This window comes from Camelus dromedarius, chromosome 3 (genome assembly GCF_036321535.1).
Source record: "Camelus dromedarius isolate mCamDro1 chromosome 3, mCamDro1.pat, whole genome shotgun sequence".
Taxonomy (NCBI): Eukaryota; Metazoa; Chordata; class Mammalia; order Artiodactyla; family Camelidae; genus Camelus; species Camelus dromedarius.
The window spans coordinates 74,811,956-74,838,871 of NC_087438.1; the positions used below are offsets into that span (position 1 = coordinate 74,811,956).

The 26,916-nt window shown below is 39.5% G+C and overlaps 1 protein-coding gene across 8 annotated transcripts in view; it reads left to right on the forward strand.

The window, feature by feature from the left end:
- Positions 1–16,660, forward strand: part of FER (FER tyrosine kinase) — a 362,557-nt gene extending 345,897 nt beyond the window's left edge. For all 8 annotated transcript variants that reach the window (XM_031448777.2, XM_031448782.2, XM_064482956.1 and 5 more), the window contains 2 exons: positions 11,242–11,364; positions 12,429–16,660. In XM_031448777.2, the coding sequence (XP_031304637.1) occupies positions 11,242–11,364; positions 12,429–12,571 (266 nt within the window). In that variant the 3' untranslated portion in view covers positions 12,572–16,660. The remainder of the gene's footprint in view (positions 1–11,241; positions 11,365–12,428) is intronic.
- The last annotated feature ends 10,256 nt before the right edge of the window (positions 16,661–26,916 follow it).

Below are 26,916 nucleotides of genomic sequence, written 5' to 3' on the forward strand. Positions count from 1 at the left end.
TCCTCAGCATAAATACTGCCTCCATTCTCAGTCCAACTGTCTGCAAAGGTACTGTGTTAGGAAGGGGCAAATAAAAAAAATCTATTTAACAATCATTAGAAGTTCATTTTGTCACCTGGGAATTTGGGACTGATACAAGCTCTAATGAGAGGGAGGTAGGGTTTATAATGAAAAGACTCCTGGGTCACCCATCAGGACCAGGTTTCCCAACCAGTTATCTCAGCAGTTACGTGACCTTCGCAAGCTGTCTATTTCTCTACACCTATGTTTTTTTCATTTGCAAATAAGAATGATACCTTCCCTTGCAAAGGGTATTGTGAGGAGCAAGTGAGAGACAGAAAAGTAGCTATGACTATAAATTACTTTTAGCCCTTTAAAACTATCCAGCAAGATTCCAGTTTAAGATGGTAACATAGGTGGATCCTGAACTCACCTCCTCCCACAGACACACTAAATCTACAGCTGCACTTGGAGTAGTTGCCCCTAAAAAAAAAAAAAAAAAAAAACCCTAAAAACTAGCTGAACAACTTGTACACATTGGGCAAAGCATTCGGCAAACGAGGAAAAAAAGCCACATTGAAGCAGGTAGGAGGCTGAGATACAATATTGCCATAAATCCCACCCCTGGTTAAGGGACCTGCAATCAGGAGGAAACTCAAAACCAAGAACTTCTCCCATGGGAGTACGGGGGTTTCAACCCCATATCAGACATCCCAGCTTTTAAGATCTGCACCTGAGAGATGAGCCCCAAAACATTCAGCTTTGAAAATAACCTGGGCCAACTGCATGTAAATCAATGAAGTTAGAACCCTTCCTCAAACCATATGCAAAAATAAACTCAAAATGGCTTAAAGACTTAAACAGAAGACAAGACACCATAAATCTCCTACGAGAGAACACAGGCAAAACATTCTCTGACATAATTCATAGCAATGTTTTCCTAGGTCAGTCTACCAAGGCAATAGAATTAAGAGAAAAAATAAACAAATGAGACTTAAACTTACAAGCTTTTGCACAGCAAAGGAAACCATAAAACAAAAAGACAACCTATGGACTGGGAGAAAATATTTGCAAACAACTCATACAACTCAGTAACAACAACAACAACAACAACAAACAACCCAATCAAAAAAAGGGCAAAATACCTACACAGACATTTCTCTAATGAAGACATACAAATGACAAATAAGCACAAGAGAAGATGCTCAATGTCGCCAATTATCAGAGAAATGCAAGTCAAAACTACAGGGAGGTATCACCTCACACTGGTCAGGATGGCCATCATTAAAAAGTCTACAAATAAAAATCTTTTAATCTGTAAAGTATTAATCTGTGAAGTATATGAGGTCTGAAAATTAAGGTAGTATAATATAAGCATTTTTTAAAAAAATCCAAAAAGTGGATATATTTCTCTTTATAAGAAGTCTTGATTTGTCGTTTCAGATTTATGTTAATTTAAAAGGCTATGTGTTACCATAAACAGATTTTCTTTCCTAAGAACATATGAATCATGTTTTAGATTTTTTTAAAAAGTCTACAAATAAATGCTGGAGAATGTATGTAGAAAAGGAAAACCTACACCGTTGGTGGGAGTGTAATTTGGTGCAGCCACTATGAAAAACAGTATGGAGATTTCTTAAAAACTGAGAAGAGTTACCATATAATCCAGCAATCCCCCTTCTGGGCATATATCTATAGAGAACTCCAACTCGAGAAGATACCTGCACCCCAGCGTTCATAGCAAGCAGCACTGTACACAACAGCCAACTCATGGAAACAACCTAAATATCCATCAACAGACAACTGGATAAAAAGTTGTTTTGTATGTATACATACAGACATACACGCACGCACATATCATACACAATAGAATACTACTCAGCCATAAAAAGAATGAAATACCATTTCAGCAACAGTGATAGACCTAGAGACTATCATACTAAGTGAAGTAACTCAGATAAAGACAAGTACATGGTATCACTTATATGGGGAATCTAAAAAAATGATACAAATGAACTTACTTAAAAAACAGAAACAGACTCACATAAAAAACAAATGTAAGGTTACCAAAAGGAAAAGGGGCTGGAGAGATAAATTAGGAAGTTGGGATTTGCATACACGAACAATTGTATACAAAACAGATGAACAACAAGATCCTACTGTACAGCCCATGGAACTATATTCAGTATCTTGTGATAAACTGTAATGAAAAAGAATATATATGTATAACTGAATCACTATGCTGTACACCAGAAACTAACACAACATTGTAAATCAACTATACTTCAATTAAAAACGAAAAAGAAAAAGACAGACCTAGACTTGTATTGCATTTATGAGACCCACAAGGCTATGGGGAGCTGAGAAGTGAGTCTTAAAGGGCTCGCCTGCCCCAGGGCCCAGCAGAGGAGCAGCCAAATGAGAGGTTCCTAGACTGTATGTGTAAGAGGCTCATTTGCTAATCTGAAAGCATCAGACTGAGCACAGGCATCTAATTTAACACATCTAGGAACCTGGTAGGGTATTTCCAGGGACGGACGCCAGCGGGCACCATCTTCACACTTCCCCTCTGCTATGCTCCAGAGTGCCAGTATCTCCCAGAGAGGAGCTTTTATGCATGTGTGGTGCCCTGGTGTTTGTGGCTGCCACCCAGGAGATGGCCTCTGATCACCAGGCTCTGGAGACCAGGGATCTCTCTCCCTGGGTCCCACAGGACTATAACAATCTTAGAGATTGTTCTTCTGGCAGACTACCACTCCCAAGGCACTGCACTGACAGCAGACTGACACCCACCCCTAGTCTTTCTGAGAAGCACTATTTGCTGGTCCAGGAGCTTCAGCCTGCAGGGCAGGCCTCTGGGCTGGCACACTTCTAGGGGCCTAGAGAATTGCTCTCAGGGAATAAGGCCAGTGGATGCAATCTTTGTGCTCTCCCTCTGCCTCACACAAGCTCACTGCTAACTCCAAGAAAGTAGCTTATACTCTCGTCCAGGGCCTCAGTTTTTTTTAAGCTGCTGTCAGGGGACACCTCTACATTGCCTGGCTCTGGCTGCCAGCAGTGTTTACACTCCTGGGTCCCACAGGACTGAGAAAGAGTTCTTGAACAGCTGCCCCGTCAGGCACACCAAGAGCCAAGACTGGGAGCACAGTGTTTCTGTGCGAGGCCTATACCCTCGTCCTGGAGCTTCAGCTGAGGGCAGGCTCCACGCCTGTCACACATCTGGAAGTGCTCTGAGGGAATGCAGGCCAGAGCCCATTTTGTAATGTCCCGCTCTGTGTTACTAAAGCTTGCCAGCATCTCCCAGAAAAGGAGCTTATACACTTGTTTGGAGTCCCTGTGTTTGTGCCTGTCATCCGGGGGACACTCCAGATCACGTGGCTGATGGCCAGCAGGGCTTACACTTGCAGTTGCACAGGCCGGGATGGTTTTACATGCTTTAAAGTTGCCGTCTGAGGGTCTGGCTTCCAATCAGAGTGAATCTAGATGCTAAGACACTCCCCTCCTGGACACTGACAGGTCTTGTAATCCTCAACTACTAGGAGCTACCAAAAAAAAAAAAAAAAGGCTGCCTAGACAATCACAAGGGCTTGAGAGACAAGCAGGTTAGGCCAGGGTTGGATGATAAGTTTCATCTTCATCTACCTGATTCAAAGTAAAGGTGGTAAAGAATGGATGAACAGGATGAGAATTTCAACAAAGAGAAAATATAAGAAAGTACCAAAAAGGCGGAACAGAACTGAAGAATACAATATACTAGAAGGTTTCAAAATCATATTGGATGGAGCTGAATCAGTGAGCTCAAAGACAGGGCAGTGGAACTCCCCCAGTCTGAGCAGTGAAAAGAAAAAAGAATAAAAACACGTAAAGATAGCTTAAGGGAGTTATGAGACCAACATCTAGCAGACTAACATTTGCATTATAGGAGTCTCAGATGGAGAAGATAGAGGGAAAGGGGCAGAAAACTAATTTGAAGATATAATGGATGAATCTTCGCTACCTGGGAAAGGAAACAGACATCCAGATCCAGGAAACCCATAGAGTTCCAAATAAGATGACCCTAAAGAGACCCACACCAAGACACATTTTAATTAAAAAGTCAAAAGTTAGAGAATCTTAAAAGCAGCATGAGAAAAATAGCTTGTAATAACAAGGTATCCCCTACACAACTATCAGCAGGTTTTTCAACAGAAACTGTATGCAAGAAGGGAGTGGCAGGATTTATTCACAGTGCTGGAAGAAAAACATTTCCAACGAAGAATATGCTACTTGGCAAAGTTATCGTTCAAAATTCAAGAAGAGATAGAGTTTTCCAGAGAAGCAAAACCTAATGGAGTTCATCACCTCTAAATTGACCTTACAAGGAGTGTTAAAGGGACTTCTCGAAGCTGAAAAGTTGCTAAGTAGTAACAAAATATATTTCAGTATAAATTTCACTGGTAAAGGTAAATGTATAGTAAAGGTAGTGAGTTAATCACTTATAAAGTTAGTATGAAGGTTAAAGACCAAAGAAATTAAAAATAACTAACTATAACTACAAAAATTAGTTAAGGGATATACAAGATTAAAAGATGCAAAATTTGACATCAAAAGCATAAAACATTGCAGGGGTGAATGAAAATGAGGAACTTTATAATGTGTTCGAACTTATGTTTTAATCAACTTTAAAGAGACTATTAAAAATGTATGTTGTTATATGTAAGACTCATGGTTACAACAAAGTCAAAACCTATAGTTGATACACAAAAGATAATGAGAAAAATCTAAGCATACCACTGAAAAAATCAAACCACAAAGGAGGAAAGCAAAAGGAACAAAGAAGAACAAAACAGCGAAAAAGAAATTTAAATGGCAGTAAGTACATATATATATATATATATATATATATCAATAATTACTTCAAATGTAAATGGACTAAATTTGCCAATGAAAAGACAGTGTTGCTGACAGAATTAAAAACAAAATCCATTTATATGCTGCCTTCAAGAGACTCACCTCAGATGTAAGGACACACAAAGACTAAAAGTGAGGAGATTCAGAAAGATACTCCATGCAAATGGAAACCTAAAGAAGCTATCAACAAAATTTTGTTTATATCAAACAAAATAGACTTTAAAACAAAGACTCTAATCAAGAAGGGCATTATATAAAGGTAAAGGGGTCGATCCAACAAGAGGATAGAAAATTTGTAAATATTTATGCACTTAATGTAGGAACACTTACATATATAAAGCAAATTTTGACAGACCTTAAAGGAGAAAATGAACAGCAATACAATAATAGTAGAGAACTTCAATACCCTACTCACATCCATGTATATTGTAAAAAAATCAATACGGAAGTGTTAGCGTTAAGTGATACTTCAGATCAGATGATGGACTTAACAGCTATATATATATTCACACACACATATATAATTCCATCCAAAAGAAGAATACACATTTTTCTCTAGTGCACATGGAATATTCCCCAAGATAGATTATATATTAGGCCACAAAGCAAGTTTTAATAAATTTAAGAAGACTGAAATCATATCAAGCATATTTTCTGACTACAATGGTATGAAACTGAGAATCATTTACAAGAAGAAAACTAGGAAATTCACAAATATGTAGAGATTAAACATACTGCGGAACCACCAGTGGGTCAAAAAAGAAATCAAAAGAAAAATTAAAATTACCTTGAGACAAATTAAAATGGAAATAGTACATACCAAAAGTTATAGAATGCAGTAAAAGCAGTTTTGAGGGAAGTTCATAGCAATGCCTGCCTGCCTCAAGAAACCACGAAAATCTCAAACAATCTAACATCATACCTCAAGGAACTAGAAAAAAGAAAAAAAACACAACCCAAATTAGTAGAAGGATCAGGGCAGAAATAAATGAAATAGAGACTAAAAAGACCACAGAAAACATCCATGAAACTAACAGCTGTTTCTTTGAAACGAACTGACAAAATTTTAGCTAGACTCATCAAGAAAAAAGTGAGGGAACCCAAATTAACACAAGTATAAATGAAAAAAAGAGACATTACAACTCGTAACAGATATATAAAGGATAGTTAAGAGGCTATTATAAATAACTATATTCCAACAAACTTGGACAACCTAAAAGAAATGAAAAAAATCTTAGAAACATACAACCTTTCAAGACTGAATCAACCTTTCAACAAACAAAAGCTTAGGACCAAATGCCTCACTGGTGAATTTTACCATGCATTTAAAGAGGATTAATACCAATTGTCCTCAGACACTTCCAAGACATAGAAGAGAATATACTTCCAAACTCATTTATGAGCCCAACATTACTCTGATACCATAACCAGACAAGAACATCACAAGGTAAGAAAATTACAGGCCATTGTTTTTGATGAAATAGAAGCAAAATTCTCCAACAAAACATTAGCAAACTGAATTCAGCAATACATTAAAAGAATCATACATCATGATGAAGTGGGATTTATTCTAGGCATGCAAGTATGGTTCAGCATCTGCAAATTAATCAACATGACACATCACATTAACCAAATAAAGGCTAAAAATCATGTCATCTCAGTAGATACAGAAAAAACATCTGACAAAATTCAACATCCATTTATGATAAAAACTCTCAAAGTGGATATAGAGGAAATGTATCTAAACATAATAAATGCAATATATGACAATCTCACTGCTAATATCAGACTTCATGATGATAAGCTGAAAGCTTTTCTTCTAAGAACAGGAACAGAACAAAGATGCTCACTGTCACCACTTTTAGTCAACATAGTATTGGCAGTTTAGCCAGAACCATTAGGCAAGATAAACAAATAAAAGGAATCCCATTTGAACCCTCCTACACTGTTCATGGGAATGTAGCTTGGTACAACCACTATGGAAAACAGTATGGAGATTCCTCAAAAGACTAAAAATAGACTTTTTGTATGATCCAACAATACCACTCCTGGGCATATATCCAGAGGGAACCTTAATTCAAAAACATACGTGCACCCCAGTGTTCATAGCAGCACTATTTACAATAGCCAAGACATGGAAACAACCTAAATGTCCATCAACAGATGGCGGGATAAGGAAGCTGTGGCATACTTATACAATGGAATACTATTCAGCCATAAAAAATGATAGAACAATGCCATTTGTAGCAACATGGATAGACCTGGAGATTGCCATTTTAAGTGAAGTAAGCAGAAAGAGAAAGAAAAATACCATGTGAAATCACTTATATATGGAATCTAAAAAAATTAAATAAAAAAGACAAACCAACTTATTTACAAAACAGAAACAGACTCACACATAAAGAAAACAAACTTACAGTTACCAGGGCAAGGGGGAGGGGATGGGAAGGGATAAATTGGGAATTCAAGATTTACGGATACTACTATATATAAAATAAAGAAGTTTATACTGTACAACACAGGCAACTATATTCAATATCTTATAGTAACTTATGGTGAAAAAGATTATGAAAACAAATATATATTCACATATGACTAAAGCATTATGCTGTACACCAGAAACTGACACAACATTGTAAACTGAGTATACTTCAATTAAAATATATATATAATAAAATATTCTCTCAGTTAAAAAAAAGGAATCCCATTTGGAAATGGACAAGTAAAACTGTCACTATTTACAAATGACATGATATTATATATAGAAAACCCTAAAGTTGCCACCAAAAAAACCCCAAAAAACAAAAAACAAAACTGTTAGAACTAATCAATGAATACAGGATACAAAATCAATATACAAAAATCTGTTGTGTTTCTATACACTAACAACAAACTATCAGAAAGAGAAGTTAAGAAAACAATTCCATTTACAGTTGCATCAAACAGAACAAAATACCTAGGAATAAACTTCACCAAGAGGTGAAAAATCTGTACACTGAAAACTGTCAGATGCAACCAAAGAAATTAATGAAGACACAAATAAATGGAAAGATATTCCATGCTTTTGGATTGGAAGAATTGATATTGTTAAAATGTTCATACTACCCAAAGCAATCTAGAGATTCAGCGCAATCTCTATCAAAATTCCAATGGCATTTTTCAGACATGGAACAAATAATTCTAAAATTTGTTTGGAATCACAAAAGAGCCAAAGCAATCTTGAGAAAGAAGTACAAGCTGAAGGCATCATACTCCTTGATTTCAAACTATACTACTAAGATGTAGTATTTAAAACAGTATGGTGTTACAATAAACAGACACAAAGAACAACAGAACAGAATAGAAAGCCTAGAAATAAAGCCATGCATATATAGTCAATTAATATATGACAAAGGAGCTAAGAATATACACTGGGAAAAGGACATCTCTTCAGTAAACAGTGAGAAAACTGGACAGCCATATGCAAAAGAATGAAATGGACCATTATCTTACACCATATGCAAAAATTAAGTCAACATGGTTAGACTTACAAGATCTTATGGTAGCTCACAGAGAAAAAAATGTGACAATGACTATATATATATGTTCATGTATAACTGAAAAAGTGTGCTCTACACTGGAATGTGACACAACATTGTAAAATGATTATAACTCAATAAAAAATGTTAAAAAAAATGGTTAGACTTGAATATAAAGACCTGAAGCCATAAAATTCCTAAAAGAAAACCATGGGCAGTAAGCTCCTTGACATTAGTGCTGGAGATATTTTTTTATTTTGCATCAAAACAAAGAGAACAAAAGCAAAAATAAACACTTGGGGCTATTTCAAACCTAAAAGCTTCTGCACAGCAAAGGAAACCATTCACAAAACAAAACCCTACTGAATGAGAGAAAATATTCATAAATCATATCTGATAGGGGTTAATACTTAAATATATAAAGAGCTCATACAACTAAAGACAAAAAAAATCCAGTTTAAAAATGGGCAGAAATTCAGAATAGACATTTTTCCAAAGAAGAGATATATATGACCAATAGGTTCATGAAAAGATACTTAACATCACTAATCATCAGGGAAATGCAAATTAAAACCACAATGACATATCACCTTACACCTGTTAGAATGGCTTTTATTAAAAAGACAAGAAATAACAAGCGTTGGCAAGGATGTGGAGAAAAGGATCCCACCTACCCTGTCAGTGGGAATGAAAAGTGGTGCAGCCACTATGGAAAATAGTGTGGCGTTTCCTCATAAAATTAAAAATAGAACTACCATAACATCTAGCAGTTCCACTTCCGGGTATTTGTCTGAAGAAAGCCAAAATGCTAACTGAAAAAGATACATGCACCTCCCCATTCACTACCACATTATTTATAACAACCAAGATATAGAAACAATCTAAGTGTCCATCAAAAGAGGACTAAAGAAAGAAGATACGGTGTTTGTGTGTGTGTGTGTATACATATATATATGCAATAGAATATTATTCAACCGTAACAGTGAGATTTTGCCAACTGTGACAACATGGATGGATATTGAGAGCATTATGCCAAGTGGATATGTCAGACAGCGAAAGACACATGCTGTATGATCTCATTTACATGTGAAATCTTAAAAAACAACAACGAAGACAAAACCACTCTCATAGATACAGAGAACAAACGGGTGGCTGCCAGTAAGGGGTTAAACAGGTGAAGATGGTCAAGAGGTACAAACTTCCATCTATAAAACAAGTAAGTCCTGGCGGTGCAGCATAAAGTATGGTGGCTGTAATACTGCACTGCATACTTGAAAGTTGCTAAGAGAGTAGATTTTAAAAGTTTTCATCACAAGAAAAAAATTTGACTACAGATAGTGATGAATGTTAGACTTAGTGATTATTTTGCAATATATACAGATATTGAATCATCATGTTGTACACTTGAAACTAATGTTATATGTCAGCTATACCTCAATAAGAAAAACAAGGAATTAACTAATTAATTAATTTTTAAAAATTACCCAGGAAAACCAGATTCAAAAGCCCAGGTTATAAAGTTAGGTTGTAAGCTTTCACTTCTAGGCTGTGACCTTAGTTTACAATACAACCGGCTGTTCTTGATCTGTCCCGGACACCACCTCACAAAAGGACGCATTTGGCTCTCTGTGCCTTGTGCGTCCTTAAAGCGTTAGTTAGTCTTAACTTGTAGCCACTGAATGGTGTTCATGAAAAGTGTTCAATTAATGGGTGCCAAACATGAAAAGAATTGATATGCAGACAAGGAAACTAATCTTCCTACCGACTAGCATAGTGAATGTCGATAATTACTGTCTAGGAAGAAGGAAGCTAATTCACACAGCTGGAGACGATAATCAGCAAGTACACTCCAGACTCTAACGTCAGAGCAGTTATCACGGCACAGCCATACCCTCGTTCTCCGTTTGCTTTTTTCAAGAGAAAGGGCCATCCTACTCAAAGTAACAAGACATTTTTAGAGGAGAGGCATTTATAAATCCTAGAATGGCAGAAACATGTTGGAAAAGTTTGGAAATTCATAACCTTTTGGAGGTTAGAAAGGCCTTTCTTCTTCCCTTCCTTGATTTCACATTCATTCCTAACGGTATCTTGTATTGGCTTTTATCTCTGTGCTTCTCTAATCGATTACCAAGAAAAAAACAAAAACAAAGAAACCTAAGAGCTTATTAGCTCATGTAATTCAGTGAAACAGGTGCACCAAGATATTTTGACAAATCAAGACACCATGTAATTTAAAGAAGTTGTTTTTCTTTTTATCAGTCAACTATGTTAATTTCTGCTCTATTCAAAACACAGAAAAATGTATTTTCCATAAGTGAAACTATCAGGAGAAAATGAGACCTTTTAGCATGTAGGACTATCTGTAAACAGTAATGAGTAAAAAAAACTGAAGTTAAGAAACTTCCCTTATTGCTTTAAGCTTGTTTGTAATTTTAGCTGAAAGAAAATGATGCAGTCAGACAAAATTGCAGAAATCCAACTATTTTAGTCTTCTAGGCATAGATGTGTACAAATTTATATCTTTCTGATATAATCCATCCACTTCACTTGGATGCCACAGGGAAACTAAGCCTGCATGCTGAGTGAATAGTTGTTCTCGGTGGGGGAAAAGTGACTCGGAAGGTTTTTCAGGTAAATGAGCAGCCTGAAGACTGTTCATTTAGTTGGTACTATTACTACTGCTGCAAAGTAAAACTAGTGGAGAATAAGATCAGTAGTTACTCAGTTCCTGATAAGTTTAAATATGTTAATATGTGACTGACATAGACAAACACAACCAGAAGTGGTCGCCCACGTATCCACCAACCTGACCATGGTTTTGTTCGCCCTCCAGGGAGATACAGCTCTGAGAGTGACGTGTGGAGCTTTGGCATCCTGCTCTGGGAGACCTTCAGCTTAGGGGTCTGCCCATACCCCGGAATGACGAATCAGCAAGCCCGAGAGCAAGTGGAAAGAGGTGAGCCCCCAACACAGGGCAGTGTGTCCACATCCAGCGACAGTGCTGTGTCTACATTTCCCGGCGGAGGCGGGGATGTAAACAGCAAGAACGGGTGTTGGTAAATCTACTTTTGAACCTTACAGATGGTGTGGCTCTTACACAACAAAAACCAACAACAACAACAAACTTCAAAAGATTCCAACATTTTAAATATAAAAAGCGGTAGGCTTTGCTCCCACTGCCCCTGCCTCGCACGGCATTTGCAAGGCTGTGCCATTCACTGTCTTCGAGGGAAGTGAGGTTGAGGAACGCTACCTATTTTTTTTTATTCTATGCCAAATAAACACCATTAATATTACTGCAAATTGAAATGTAGTTAGACGTCAGGAAGAAGCAGTCGAGTGTTCCCAGACAGAGATAGGAATAAGTAGTTGATGGTGACACCCTCACCGCACTTGTGTCATCCACGCCTTTCAAAAGAGAAAATACTGTGGACAGAATGGCAGCCCCCGGGCAGGGCATGTGGAAGGACTGGCTTGCTTCCTGCCTCTCGGAATTTGACTTCCTGAGGCAAATGCACACAGGCACGTCCGTGCCACCCAGCACGCTGCTCGGACACTGCCAGGTGACTGAATTAAAGACAAGATTCTTCTCAGACCATAAGGGAATATAACTCATATTCATTTATATTTCACTTTTGAATTGGTGTTTATAAACCCTCATCCACTCTTCATCTTCAGAAACCTGAATTGAGGAGATGATTTTTTTTTTAAAACTCTGCCCACAGCATTGAAAGCAAATACTTAGAGCAACTAAAGCATGCATTTGTATGTGATTTACGTTACATCAGACTTTGTGACACATGAACAAACTAAAAATGGGTTCTTTGAACTAGAAGGTAATTCTATAATGTTGAAATCTGCATCACTTGTAGAAAAAAAAAAGTTTGCTCTAAAATGGATTTTTTGTTTCTATTAACTGACACTATAAGGTACTAAAAATGACAAGCAGCACAATGCCCTCTGTGAATATTTTAATCTTATCTCCATTCTAAATTCTCTGTTCTCCTCTTGGGTGTTCAGGATACCGAATGTCGGCCCCTCAGCATTGTCCAGAGGACATTTTTAAAATTATGATGAAGTGTTGGGATTATAAACCTGAAAACCGCCCCAAGTTCACAGAACTTCAGAAGGAGCTCACTGTCATCAAGAAGAAAATCACATAGTGACGGAACAGCGCAAACCCTGCCCGCCTCCAGGACTCCATCCTCCACTCTCGTTCACAATGAGTTTATACCACATTATGTGCAACAGTCTTCTAAGGTTATTTTTTTTATTAACTGTTTTTTTTACACTATGTGCCATTAAAAAAGGTCAAAGTTAAATGCATTCAAGAGACAGACAGTCCTACCAAGGGCTTTCTTGCTCCCCACCGCAATCCTGCCATTTCAGCCTGTTGTAAATAGAAAAGCACAGGCTCTAAATGTGAGGGGGAACCAGTCCGTCTTTGTCACACCAGGACCCTTGCTGTTTCTCAGAGGTTCTGACTCCCGGCCCAGCTCATGGGCCACTGGCCTCTGCCACAGACCCTGCTCCGTCGGTGCTGTTGGCTGCACTGGTCACGCCATGTTCGCAACATTCCAGCCAAGGCTGGCTTTCCGCTCTGCTAAGGAAGAGTGTATTTGTCAACATCATTTTATGTTGGGAATTATTTGGACCTCCTAAGGTTTTTCTTTCCTTTCTTGCCAGAAATAAGCGCAGCGTAAGAATCCTCATGTTCCGGTTTTATTAGTAAGGCTGCTGCTTCCCTCCCCTTCCGTTCAGGCATCAGAAAATGATGCATGAAACGTCCTCAAAGAGCACACTTTTAGTTGAGGCCACAGCTTTTCAAGGATGTTGTAGAGAGCTGTGACAGCAAGAAGTAAGTTGGAACAGGAGGGTGGTCTGGAGAAAAGGGCAGCTAGACGGTCATCAAAGAGAAGAAAAGGAAAATATAGAATCTGCCTTCTTATCAGAGTTATGCCTTCACACACACACACACACACACACACACACACACACACACACACCCTCTTTATTTTATGGTTTGAATTCATCAAAACGATTCTCAGAAATGTTTGTTTTCAGGAGTTCATATTTAAAGCCTTCTTAATGGCCTCAGAAATTTTTGTAGAGGAACTTCAAAGCACAAGTCCACAGAAATAACAACATACTTTTGGTTAAGGACCTTCCCTTAAGAGGAGAAATCCCAAAATTTAATTCCCTTCATGTGAGCCAGTTTCCAAAGCTGTCAGAATTTCATGATCCTAGTTCATAAACATATCCATGTGTGTACACACGTGGGCGTGTGCATGTAGACACACACACACACACACATAAAACTAAGAAGCCAGGAAGCTGTAAATGGAGTAAATGGTCAAGAAGTGAAATGAAGATTATTAAGGAAACAGAGAGAGAGAGAGACAGCCCTCCTACCGCCACTTGCCCCCTTCGTTTACTCTTACACTGTTACCTGGAAATCCCTATCATTAGCTGACAGGTATGCAAGCACAGCTCTGGAGATGCTTCACAGGAATAAAATGTTAACACAGAGTTGAAACTAGAATTCTGTTTAGCTGAATCTTAGCTGCATCCAGGGAACTTACCCCATGCTCTGTGTATAGTTGCCTCTCAGGATAAATATGTGTGGAAGAGATCGTCACGCTCAGGGGTAAATGTGGCTTGGGAGCTTTTAATAAGAGCTCAGGCCTGTGTCCAAAGAGCACATTAGTGACTGTTTGGTCTCCATTCATTGGAAGAGCTTCTGGGATAGAAAATTCCTCCTACCACCTCCAGCTCTTTGCTGCCCGTGAATATCACTGCACAAAACTCACACTCAGTTGATTTTAAAGAGTATACAGGATAATACTGAAGAGAAAAATGGCTTGTGTCCACCATTTCAGTCTCCTTGCCAGCTTTGTACACATTTAATGATTACCACACCCAGACTAAAATGAAAGTTTGAATACACTTGCCCTCAAAAATACTGCAGTATACAAAACAGCTTTTTTTTTTTAAAATTAGCATCGTTTCCCTTCTGTCAAATATTGGAAAGAAATGAAGCCTTCTCTTGATGGTGTATACTATGGTCAGTTAAAGCACAGATTCATGAATTAAGACCTCTAGTCTTCGGGCACTTGCCAGCTTTCAAAAGCAAGAAAAAAAATGGGGACATTTCCACTCTTTGTCAGTATTTCCAAGTGCATCTCTCTGTACTATTCTTTATTTAAAGAAAACAGCCTCCCATCACTGAGCAGCCCCAATGCTAAGCTCTCAGTAAAAGAGAGAATGATGGTTCGGGCTTCAATTTTGTGAAGACCTGAAGTTTAAATCTTTGCATTCTGGTGCAAAGGATGAACATGGCATTGATATTTCACTCATCCAGGCTGTTAGAATTTGCAATTCACATCATAACTCTGTGCTTAAATTAAAGAAGCTTTTCAAAACATCATGACATCTGCAGCATTTAAATTCTATTTTCTTCTTTGTCCCAAAGCAAGCAGTGGTATAGTTCAGGATTAATAACGCATTGGGAGTCTTTCAGGATCATATCAGTTGCAGAGAATATTAAATTTCATATAGGCACATGCATTAAGAAAAACTTATGCAGATCATTTTTTACCGTTAATTTTGTTGTGCTCGAAGCATAATTTATTCATCCCTTCTGTCACTGATAATTATTGGAATTATATACTTCAGGAGGCTAATCCATATCCGAAAAGCACACGTACAAATACTGTTCTGAATTTGCAAGTTGATGTAGAAAAAGAAGTCTTCAGAAATACATAAAATCATATGACTTGTTTAATAAGAAAACAGTTGTAACCAAAACTGCCACTGGTCTGAATGCAATTCAGCCAGGTCACAAATCTTTGTATTGTTAATGGCTTTTTTCAAGCATTGCATATATTACTCCTATACAGTTCCTGTCATAATTCCTTAAATTTATGAATACGGAATGAGGGGAGGGTAAGCCCAGGCAGTCTGACTCTCACCTGCATTTTTCTACCTTGAATCATCAAGGAGCCTTTATGACAAATATATAGGTAGGTTATCATTTTTCAAGGAAATAAGTCTTTTATTGTCAAAATAACATTTATTACCAACATTTGAAACCTTAAATTATTTTGTATTCCATGTAATCTAAGGTTACTTCCCAAAGCCAACATATTCTTTCTCTTCCAGGAATATAATAATAAAGGATTAATAAGTTTGTTTAGACTTTCAAAACCAGAGATTTCATTTCAGTCCATCCTGCCACTAGGTCCCCAGTGAAAGGTCTCATGTAATCACTTCTCTTTTCTCTCCCTAATTTCATATTGTCAATAAAGTTCTTCATCCATAATTCACCATTTTATCACAGATACGCTCTTATTGAAACATCTCGCTAGCAGGTCAGTATAGAAGATGAGTCTAATTCTATCAGCCATTATTCAGTGCACATTTCACAACTATTTTTCATTTGAGGGTTGTTTCTAAAAGAAAAGAAAATGTTTATTCATTGAAATAGTCTTAATTTCCTTTAAGCCACGATATAGTTTCCTTGTCTACGTTATACTAATGTTTCAGTTCTGACATACAGTTTTATATGAAGTTTGGCTAATAGCACTAAAATAGCCATGGCTTCACAGTACTGGTGTGAGATTGTGTCAAGAAGTAAGTGTTTTAATTATAATATATGCCACACACTGTGGACCTTGCAGAGGGACAAACATAAAAATTAGGATGCAGAAATGCATGTCCAGGTCGTGTGTTGCTGCCATTCGGTGATCTCAGTCACACCTCTGTATAGTCCATTCTGGGGAGTCATCAGCTGTTCTAGAAACGTACCTGGAAGCCTTCCTTAGTATACAGTGTGAGCACTATTCTGTGGCCGTGTGTCCTTTGAAGTGACGTTGATGGATTCTTTCTGAAAAGAGGTTGTTTGCCTCAACCCTGTTTACATATATATACACTCCCCAATCACACCATTGATATTTTAGATATTTCTTATCAACAGACCTGATTGTCCATAAACACCATTCTGAGTCATATGAAGACTGACTTTTGTATTTAGGAGTTCACAGCCCTCACACAAAACAGACTAACGCAAAATACAAAGAACAACAAAGGGGACAAATAATTGAAAAAGACAAGGTTTCTTTATGTATTAATATGTTAATTAAATGAAAACAAAGATTTTATATGAAAATGAGTTTATATGACATTTCCATTATACTATTAAGTTAGCATGAAAGTTTACCATTAAAATAAAGTGTTACCTCTTTTGTTACTAACTCTGATTTGCTGATACATATCAGGAATTTTTTAATTAAATATTTTAGTTTTATTTATTTTTTTCTGTTTTGATTAGCTTCATATCAAATCTGAATACTGTATTATTTGGGAGAATCCAGACCTACATATTAATTTCTGTAAGAGAAAACACTCTGATTTAAAAGTCCAGATTTCAAGATGACCTCCTTGAAGGAAATACTGGTACAGTTGTGGAGTCCCATAAAATTCTCCTTTAAAAAATAATGCTGTAATACAGAAGGTGTATAAGCTATATATGTTAGTCATAATTCAATTTAAGGAAATATTTATTGCCCCTTGAAAACCATCCTACTGCCTCATACTGCTTCAAAGATTAAATTCTGAATTGTTAAGTGTAGCCATTAAAACTCACTTAGCTGCCCGAGAAGGACAGATTCTTGGAGGTGGTAGAAAAGTCCTGCTGTAGTAAATTCCTAGTCACTTTAAACTGCAGAGCAGTAATGAGCAGAGGCTTCAGCACACCTGTTAATAAGGAGCTGAGGCGAGCATCCACAAAGGAAGAAAGGAAAGAACCGGTTACTCTGAGGCAGGACGAAGCCACCCCTGCAGAGAGTGTGGGATAATTAAAGTGGAACAGTGAAGACCCGGACAATGAATGTCATAGGAGGCCTGAGGGAGCAGGGCCACCAGGCCACAGCCTTCCTGTAGAAAATGTAAAAGATATTGCAGTCAGAAGAAGCAAAAGAGGTCACCCCTCCCGCGCACTTGGGGCCGTCCTCCGTCCCCAGCTCAGAGGCCGTGCTAGGTGGGGAGGGAGACACGTGCTCAGTGTCCTGCCAACTAAAGGGTTTGTCATGTGTGTTTAGACTGAAAAGAGACGACTCAAAGTCTCTCTATGTGTGAGTTAGTGACACCCTCTCTTAAGCTAAGATCACTGATTGTTCTCACTGTATTATAAATCTCTGGCAGCAGTGGGTGAGAGCATGCTGAGATCGGCCCTGTCTCGTCTCTCCTCTAACGTTAACTACCTGGCCCCTGGCGTTACCCCACCTCCCTGCAACGAGCTCTGCTCTGGAGAAGCATGGAACCCAGCAGGGAAGGAGGAAAAGACTCATTCTCCTTGCCTTTATACTCAACATTTTAGGGAAAGCAATCGCAAAGTCATCCTAAAGCCAGGCACAGCCCGGCGAAGGGCAGGCGTGGACGGCAGAGAGAGAGGCACCCAGAAAGACTGAAGGGCAGGAAGGGCAACAGCAAAGAACCACTGCAGGGTGGCTCGTGGGCTCACCTTCCAACAAATCAATGCAGCATCAGTAAGGGAAAGCGAATCCTCAAAAGCCAATTTAGAGGCGCTTCCTGCTGCATTTTATTAAAGTTTACATGCCTCTCAAGTCTCTACAACATTTCTTAAGGGGCGTTGAATTGGATATTGATTTGATTTTCTTTATGCTGCCTCTATTTCTCAGGAGGTAGCCACTGTTGAATGAGAATGACTCTTGCTGGGTGTTTCTGCAAGGATGCAGACATGGCAGGGGTTCTGCCGGCTCCCTAAGCAGTGAGGAGCTGAGCAGTGGGGCACGCATGTCTGGGGTCACCCACACTGGGGCAACTGCTGTCAAAGTTTCTGCCTTTAATTTTATTAAAGAAAAGATACTTGCAACATAAAGACAGATTTAGCTTTCCTCCTTGCTGGCAAACTTGGAGGAGCCCCAAACCAAAAATATTTAAGATTCACTCTGAAAAGATTCAAATCTTCAATTTCTAAATCATCTTCCCAAACATTCCCATTAAAGCCAGAAGATGTGAGTGGTCTACAAAGTAATAAAATGTTGTAAGTGATGGTAATGACCCCAGGAGCAAAATTTTGCAGTATGTTTTCCCTCAGTGTGATTTATTCAGAAGCTTTTCTTGAACTACCACCATGTCAGGTTCAGGGAAGCCTGCTGGATGCTAGTTTTTCTGGGTTTGTTTTTTTTTTTTTTTTCTCCTTTCTGGTTGGTACTTCTTTTTCTCATATTCAGTTTCTTAATCCTTACTTTACCAAAACAGAAAAGCCTTTTTGTCATCAGCTTTTATCAGATAATACCTTAATTGGCGTGGACCAAAGAGTTTCTCCTCAAGCTTTCTTTCAGGAGGCCCTTGCTTTGTAGGGAGCTCCCTGGCCTCCACTTACTGAGGCCAGCGGCACACCCTGTACATGAGCGGCCCCGTGGCAGACACAGCTTAGAACACAAAGAAGGCCTCGCTGTAGTCTTTGTGGTGGAGACAGGACAGTTAGGCCACAGATGTGTCTGACGAGTGACGCTACCAACAGAGGTTCCTGGGAGACTTTTCGGGATGGAAAGATCCCTGTGTGCAAATGTGTCCTGGGAAGCAGCCTGCTGACTCAGCCAAATAAGCTCACTAGGTGACCCGTCTCCAAAGAAATGTTAAAACGCTAATAATGATTATTTTAAACCCCTGGGCATATTCAGCTTTTCCATTCCACTCTTCTGTGCCAATTCCTTTTGTTTTCCTTCACACTTTTCTGGCCAGTGTATGTCTAAAAGTATTGCAGGTTTGCAATGGCAAAGAGGTTTTCCCTAGCTTCAGAAAAGAGGGTAGCAAACATGAAGACTTAAGTTCAAAAGAAGCCAATCTACCCAGACACACCGACCGCAGAGCGCCACTGTGTTAAAACATAAGCTCTACCCTACACTTCCCCCAGAGCAGTGCCTTTCCTAAAACGCCAGACATCACACCTTTCTCCTGTCTGCTACGAACAGCTCTAGGATCCAGATAGGCACCTTCCAGAAGCTATCCAAAACAGAAGTTAAAATGACATGCTAAGAAGCCAGATTTCAACCATTAAAGCAGACAACAGAAACACTACTTCACCCCTTTGTACTTGTTAGAGCACCCATGAAAAAACTGTAACCATCTAGGCAATTCACCTGATCACAGGAGCTAATACCTTATTTTGAAAGCAAAGAATAGATGTCACTGGGAAAGATCAACATTTTGGGCAACACAGGATGAGGAGAAGGTGGCCGTTAAAAAGGAATCCCAGTTCCCACACTGGAGCAGCAAAAATCTGAGAATGAAAAAAGAAGTTGTGTATGAGTCCAAACTCATTATTAATATTTTCTTCATATAGCTCTTGTCAAACTGTACAACCTTGGGGTCTTTCGAGTTGCCTGAGCAATCTTTATGATGCAAAAAAACTATAACCATCCCCTCATCCCCAATGGGAACTCAAATTTCCAAGTGCCCTGGATTCAGAACCTCAGGGGCTGAGAGGGAATCTGGAATGTTATTACTGGGATTCCAGGCAAAAGGACCATCTTGGTAGTCCTTGCCAGCTCACTGATCCATGCTTTTGTTAATTTTTAAACAGGGAAGGCAGGGGGGATGGGGGTGCAAAACATCCTCTTACAAAGAAATTTTCCTTTTACAAATAATTTGATTTGGTAGAAATAAACTTGCCTGCCTGCTCTTAAGAAATGCCAGGCTGTTGTAAGCAAATGCAGAGGGCATGGTGCCCAGAGCCATGCTCAACATGAGCATGAATGTTTTCTCCAAACCCAAAGCACAGCAGTTCTTATATTTAGACTCTAGGATGCTGTGGAGACCCATCCCCTGCCAGCTTAATTACTTTGCTTCAGCTGCAAGTGGAAGACCAATCCCCACAGAAGCGAACTTGTTCGCCATAATTCCTCCTCAGTTGCCAGCCTTTGCACATTTGCAGTGCACAGAAAATATGCATGAATGAATTCACTATTTTTGGCCTTAGTGTCAAAGAGATTGGTTCCACAAGGTTCACCTGATTCCCTATAATAATTTCATATTTTATGATCCTGTGATTCTCTAATCCTACCTATAGGCTCTGAGCATCAAATCAGAATCAAAGATAAAGGGGAACTGGTAGAGACATAGAGGTGTCTTGGTTATTTCAAATTCATGACCAGAGTGGCCAAAGATGTGAAACTCCCTTTCACTTGATGAACAACAGACACTTCACTGTATGAAATGTCAGTTACCGACACCATCCTGGGACATAATCAGGCTCTCAACATGAACCACTGGTCAGGAGCACACTTCTCATGGTCCTTTTCTGTTTGTCATTTTCCTTCATGAAGCATTGAGATTTCTCACTGAAACAGCTTTATTAGTCAGATGTCTATAGACATGTTTATGTTTAATTTATGTTAAATATATTAAATTAGACGGCCTGCTTAAACAACATGAGTATAGTGGGGGGGGGTGAGTTCTGCTGACTTTATGTGATGGTTTTCTTTGTGCTTCTCTTGGTTTGGTCTGGCAAGTGCCCTAAAGGATTGGAACTCTCTGAAGTCACAGCCATATGACCACATAGGGTTAGGAAAAGCCAGGTAACTGCAGGAGAATAAAATCAAGTTGTTGAAGTCCCAAGAACAGCCCTGACTTCTTCAGGAACCCGAGCACACTGAAAGCAAAGATAAAATGTACAAATGGCGGCCATGCTGTGTGACTGTGGGCAGCCCATTGGCCTGAGGCACCGCCATCCCCCTGGTGCAGGCCCACAGCAAGTGGTTGCAGAAATATGACTTTCTGGGTTGCTTCTGCTTCCCTTTGTTAGAAGATGAATGTGGGTCGATGGGGGGGTGGAATGGGCCTGCCCTCGGCCCCCCAGGTACAGATGTTCCATCTGCAAGCATAATTCTGAGCAAAGCACTCCTGTGGTGCACAGTTTCCTTTTAGTGCCAGTGCTGTCAGGTTAAAGCACCTTTAATATTCTTCTGTGGTTATTTTAAAATAACATATTTGTGAAGTGGATAAAAGAAACACTGGAAATAGGGTGCTTCTTATAAAAGGCTCAAGTGTAAAACACACCAGCAAGGCCTGTGGTGAGTTTATCTGGCTTTGTAAACAAGTCTAAAGATGAATGAGAGCTAAATATATCAGCAGCTAGTTGTCTGTCTTTTACCATTTTTAACTCAGATCTGTATTTAACACTTATTTATTTGTTAGTTTTACATTCAGAAGAAATACACTTTGAACTTTGGCTAATGTAGGATATTTTAAAATTGTTTTCTACTTTTTAAAAACACTATTTCACCATTTTTGTAAATGTAGACCATCTTTGAATAGCCTTTTTCTTTTCCAAGAGACCAATTACCACTCCTAGGTCTGCTGGACTTTTTTTTTTTTTTTTTTTACTGTATTCTTATAATAAATGTAAAATATTTGTAGCAAACTGTGCCTCGTCTTGTTTAATCTTTCCATTGTGTTTGTATTTCTCTTCCTTTTCCATATAAATTTCTCTAAACAGAAGAAAAGGAAGGAGAGATTTCCATGGTAACTGGCCTCCTAGGGATATAACTGCGTAAAAAATTATTAGCTTTCAGTTTCCCTGTAACTAAGCTTATGAGTTCTGATGATAATGGGTGTGTGTTGCTTACAGTCCAATCACCGCTTCCTCTGTCTCGAAATCAACACTGAAGTGTACTTCGAGTTCCATTTCTCTGTGAAAACTGGCTGTTGGCCAGAGTTTCTGTTATTGTTGTCTCATAACAGGATTTGTTTAGACATAACAAAAGGATTTAGAGGAGAAAGGTGGCTGAGGTGGACGTCTGGAAAGAGAAGCTGCGAGCTGCTACCGTGAGGCAGTGACAGACATGCGTCCTTGCTGGCTCCTGCAAGGGGCCGAGCCCACCACAGAGCCAAGATGCTGGACTTCTGTTTACCCTTCAGTCAGCAAATCGATCACCTTTCTAAAACGGCACACTCTTATTTACACAGGTTCCCCTGTGTTAAAGCAAGCCCTCTTCCCATCCCTGATCTTGGATTAGAAGAGCCAACCAGTGCCTTCTCAAAAACACATTTTCTGTTTGCAGGACAGCCCCCAAGCTTCTTAGGACAGGCAGAACAATACAGCCTTCTTCCACCTCCCCACTTCTGCAGCACTCAGGCTGACCAGGGCTGGGGGTTTCTGGCCCTGGGTGAATCGTTTCACCCTAGCTCTTAGTGGTCTGTCTGAGCCTGCATCCTCCTCTCCAGCAGGTGTGATTTCTGATCCATCATCCCAGACAATCTGTGCTTTTACTGACTTCAGTTAATTAGGACCAGGCGCATCCATCACCAAGGAAGGTAGACTACTGGACCGAAGTCCCGTTCCCCAGGATGGATGAACAGCATCTCTGAAACTCCCTGGACTTCTCATAAAGCCCTGGACTTCAAGTATCACTGTACATACCCCTCCAGCTAGTGATTTCTTTCAGGCAGATGGTGGTGATGTTGCTTGCAAGGAAACATGGAGGTAAGAGCTAGTTTCTTTTGAAAACATCAATGGTTGCTCCCTCAGTTAAAAGCTGAGTCTAAATGAAGTATATTTTTAAACTCCCCAAATCTGCTACAACTGGACTACATACTTAGGCCAAAACTCATGATTACCACTGAATCAGACAGTTGGTGCTGCCTCCTGAGGCATCTGGCGTCGAAACAAGAACCAGGCTGGGAGCTAGGAAACCCGTGATCTCATCCCTGATTGGCCTCTCACTAGTTTGTAAACTTGAACGAGTCACACCACCTTGTAGGCCACAATTACCTCACCTGTAAAATAGGTTGGACTAAATAATTACCTAATACAACCCTTTTTTTTCTTTTCATCCACCACTCTCCCTTCCTAAAAGCATCCTGATTCCCTCTTCAGTATTTGGTGTGATCCTGATGGTGCCCTCTCACTATGGAAGCCAAAAGACCGACCCATCATCTTTCCTTATTTACCCAACTGGAGCTTTTCTCCCAGGACTGAGTCTCACAGGATGGAAGGGACAGGTGGAGGGCACTGCTCCTAGGGAAATACTGCTGTCAAGTTGCCCTGGCCCTCCAGAGCGCCCTTGGTGTCTTTCCATTCCCCAAGCCTTGTTCTCTAGCCTCCTGTTGACCTCGGAGCCTCCTGATGGCCTTCCAGATAATTCCCTTTTAAGTCATCCACAGAGCAGTTCTGTTGCCTGCAGTCAAGGATCCTGACTGATACAGTGATCTCTAAGGGGAGGCCCCTTCCAGCTTCCAGAGACTGTGCTCACCCAAATCTTCTTGGGCTCATTTTAGAATCCCTGAACACCAGCGCTATGCAGGATGGGTTCTGTTCTCTCGCTTTTACAGTGTAGCTGTCAGAATTCAAGAGTGATGAGAAAGAGGAACACTCCCTTAAGGTTCAATCATCTGCTGTGCGATTATCCAGACTAAGCCTTTTAATGTCTCCCCAGCTCTGGACCTAGGTAATTCAAAAGTATAAATGTTTCCTTTGCAGTCTCCCTGTGGTGACAGTGGCACCATAGGATAGTTAAATGAGAAGGTCAATGGACTAGAACATTGTGAGAGGCTAATTGATCTATCACAGCAATACAAATGCCAAGAATTAATAGAAAAATTAACGTCACAGGAAGCTGAGGTATTGACAGCCTTAGAAGCTACTCTCTTCTGGCCCCTCCCACCTCTCACTGGGTTTGGTCTTATTCCAGCCTCAGGAGGGTATTTCCCTTTCCTGCAAACACACTCACACCCCAAATGCTTCCTCCTAGACCTGGGTAAAAGCCAACGAATAATGTAAGCCTGTTGGGTTTTCTCCCCAAGTTAATTTTTAAAGCAGCTCCTGGAAGCCTTCCCTCTGCCTGCAGTCCACCTCTTGTCCCGCTGCCAAACGTCCAGGAATGATTATGACACAGTAATACAGCACAGCGGGACTCCAAGGAGCACACTTAAGATGCGTGCGCTGGATGAAAGGCCGTGAGTGCGGCAAGTGGGAGGACTCGCTCACTGGTGTCCCATCAGGCTCACAGTCCTGGGCGCTTAGAACACGGACGCTCCTGCTGCAGCCGCCCCAAAACCCGGAAACCAGGCTTTCGCTCTCCCAGAACTGTTAGTCATCCAGGGAACGCCGATCAGAGACAGGGGGATCCCATCTGCTCTGGTTGAACTATTACTTTTAATCTCAATCAAGTAAAGGGACAGGCAGCTGTCAGCCCCAGCCAGATTGGTTCCTAAATTTCTTTTTATATCAAATGACATCCAGCCTCTCTTCTGCGTAGCTCTGATGCATGGAGAAACTTAGACATGGGAGACCAGCAGAGTTACAAGACCATCGCTCTCTTGGCTTCACCATTCTCTCCCAACCTTCCTCCTCTCCTCCTTCATGCCCACCCTTTCTCATGGATTAAAATCAGTCCTCCATCAGGACACACCCAGTTTCCTACCTCAAAGCAGAATGCCCAGGAAAATAGTCATTGGTGTGTATTGAAGTATATTCTTCAAGTACTAATTTGGGAATATTAGAGGTCATCTACAAGGTTAAACATAAGGTAAAAAAGGAAAATTATAAATAAAAACAAAATTAAATTATAAAGAGCAGAGAAAAACAGAAAACCAAATATCTAAAATTCACTTATTAGGCAATGAATTTCCTGAGAATCAAAAAAAAAAGCTGAAAATTCATGAACTAAGCATACACCTGAACAGATTGGAAATGAAGTGAATCTAGAACTTGACGCTTTCTAAGATGGAACATAGAAGTCATGGCAGTGGCTTCCAACTGGAAGCAAATTTACCCCCCAAGGGACATTAACATGTCTGTAGATGTTCTGGGTTTGTCACAGCTGCCAAGTGCTGCTGGCAATGAGGAGGCAGAGGCCAGGGAGCTACTCACCAGCCTACACAGCATGATAGGCACTGGACAGACCCTCACACCAAAGAACTCTCTCACCCAAACGTCAATAGTGCCATGGGTGAGACACCCTGAGCTATGAGATGTCTCTGAATTTCCATCCAGTAGAAGAGGAAGACTTTCTTTAACTGGACAAATTTTAAAGGAACAATCGAAGACAAAACAGAAAAATGCTTCTTAATTTATTTCCCTACATTGATACGTTTCACATACTGCTTACATAGAAAAACTAAGCCAAGAGTTGGTTCTTCAATGAGATTTACCAAGAAAAAAGGAATAAACTATCTTAGGAATAAAAAAGTAGAGATGAATAATTACAGCAACAGCAGATTGAAAAGGTAATAAGCGAATACTTATTATGATATAATACTTGTTACAATATGATAATAAATTTGAAAAACTTTAAACAAAACAAATTCCTAGAAAAAAATGTGCCAAAGCTTACTCCAGAAAAAAAGACATTCAGAATAGTTCAGTAACTATTAAAGAACTAAAATCATTAGTTTAAAATCTCCCCACAGAACTTAACACAGAGAAGTGAAAGCTTACTTTATGCATAAACTTTTACACACATGTTCCTAGTACCTTTTTGTTTGTTTTTTTTTTTTTTTTTCACTATTTTAAATGAAGCTGGAGGAATTTAATAATGAAATCCTTTAATATGGTTCAGTTCACTGCAGGGCTGTTAGAAAATCAGGGATGATGTTCCTAGGTTTAGGAGAGAGATGTAATAATGTATTTTGCTGACATACTTCAAACATCTTTCAAACCATTTACTTTAAACCCTGCAAGGTCACAGAAGGATTTAAAATAACTTTTAACCATAGCAGCTTTTTTCATAACAGCCCCAAACTGGAAAATACCCAAATGTTCTTCAATAGGAAACTATGGGATACACCCAACCCACGAAAAACTACTCAGCAATAAAAAGGAATGAACTGTTGGTACACACAACCTGAATGAACCGCAAGAAAATTATGCTAAGTGAAAAGAGCCAGTCTCAAAAGAATTCACACTGCATGATTTCATTTGTGTAGCACTCACCACATAACTGCACATAGATGGAGAACAGATTAGTGATTGCCAGGAGTGAGGAACAGAGAGAGGAGATGGATGTGGCTACAAAGGAGAAACGTAAGGGAGACTGGTGGAGACAGTGTAGTTCACTATCATAATTATAGTGGTAGTTACAAAGGTGACACACGTGATAAAATGGAAGAGCGCTACGTACACAAACAAGTGACTGTGTGCACAGGTAACGGATGAATTCTGAGCAAGTCCTAAGTATTGTGCCAACGTCAAAATTGTGGGGAAGGCTGGGGAAACATACAGGATTTCCCTGTATATTTCCTGGTAACCTCTGTATATCTATTATTATTTCAAAGTTAAAACTTGAAATCTGTATCTGTATATGAATATTAAAATCTTCTCACAAAGGCAATACCAAGCCTAGAAGTGCAGGGTTTAGAGGGGATGCACCAAGTTTTCAAGGATCAGATATTCGTTCTTACAAACTCATCCAGAGAGAAGACAAAAAAAAAAAAAAAAAAAAAAGAAGCCTCTCTAATGCATATAAAGAACTAACATAACTCT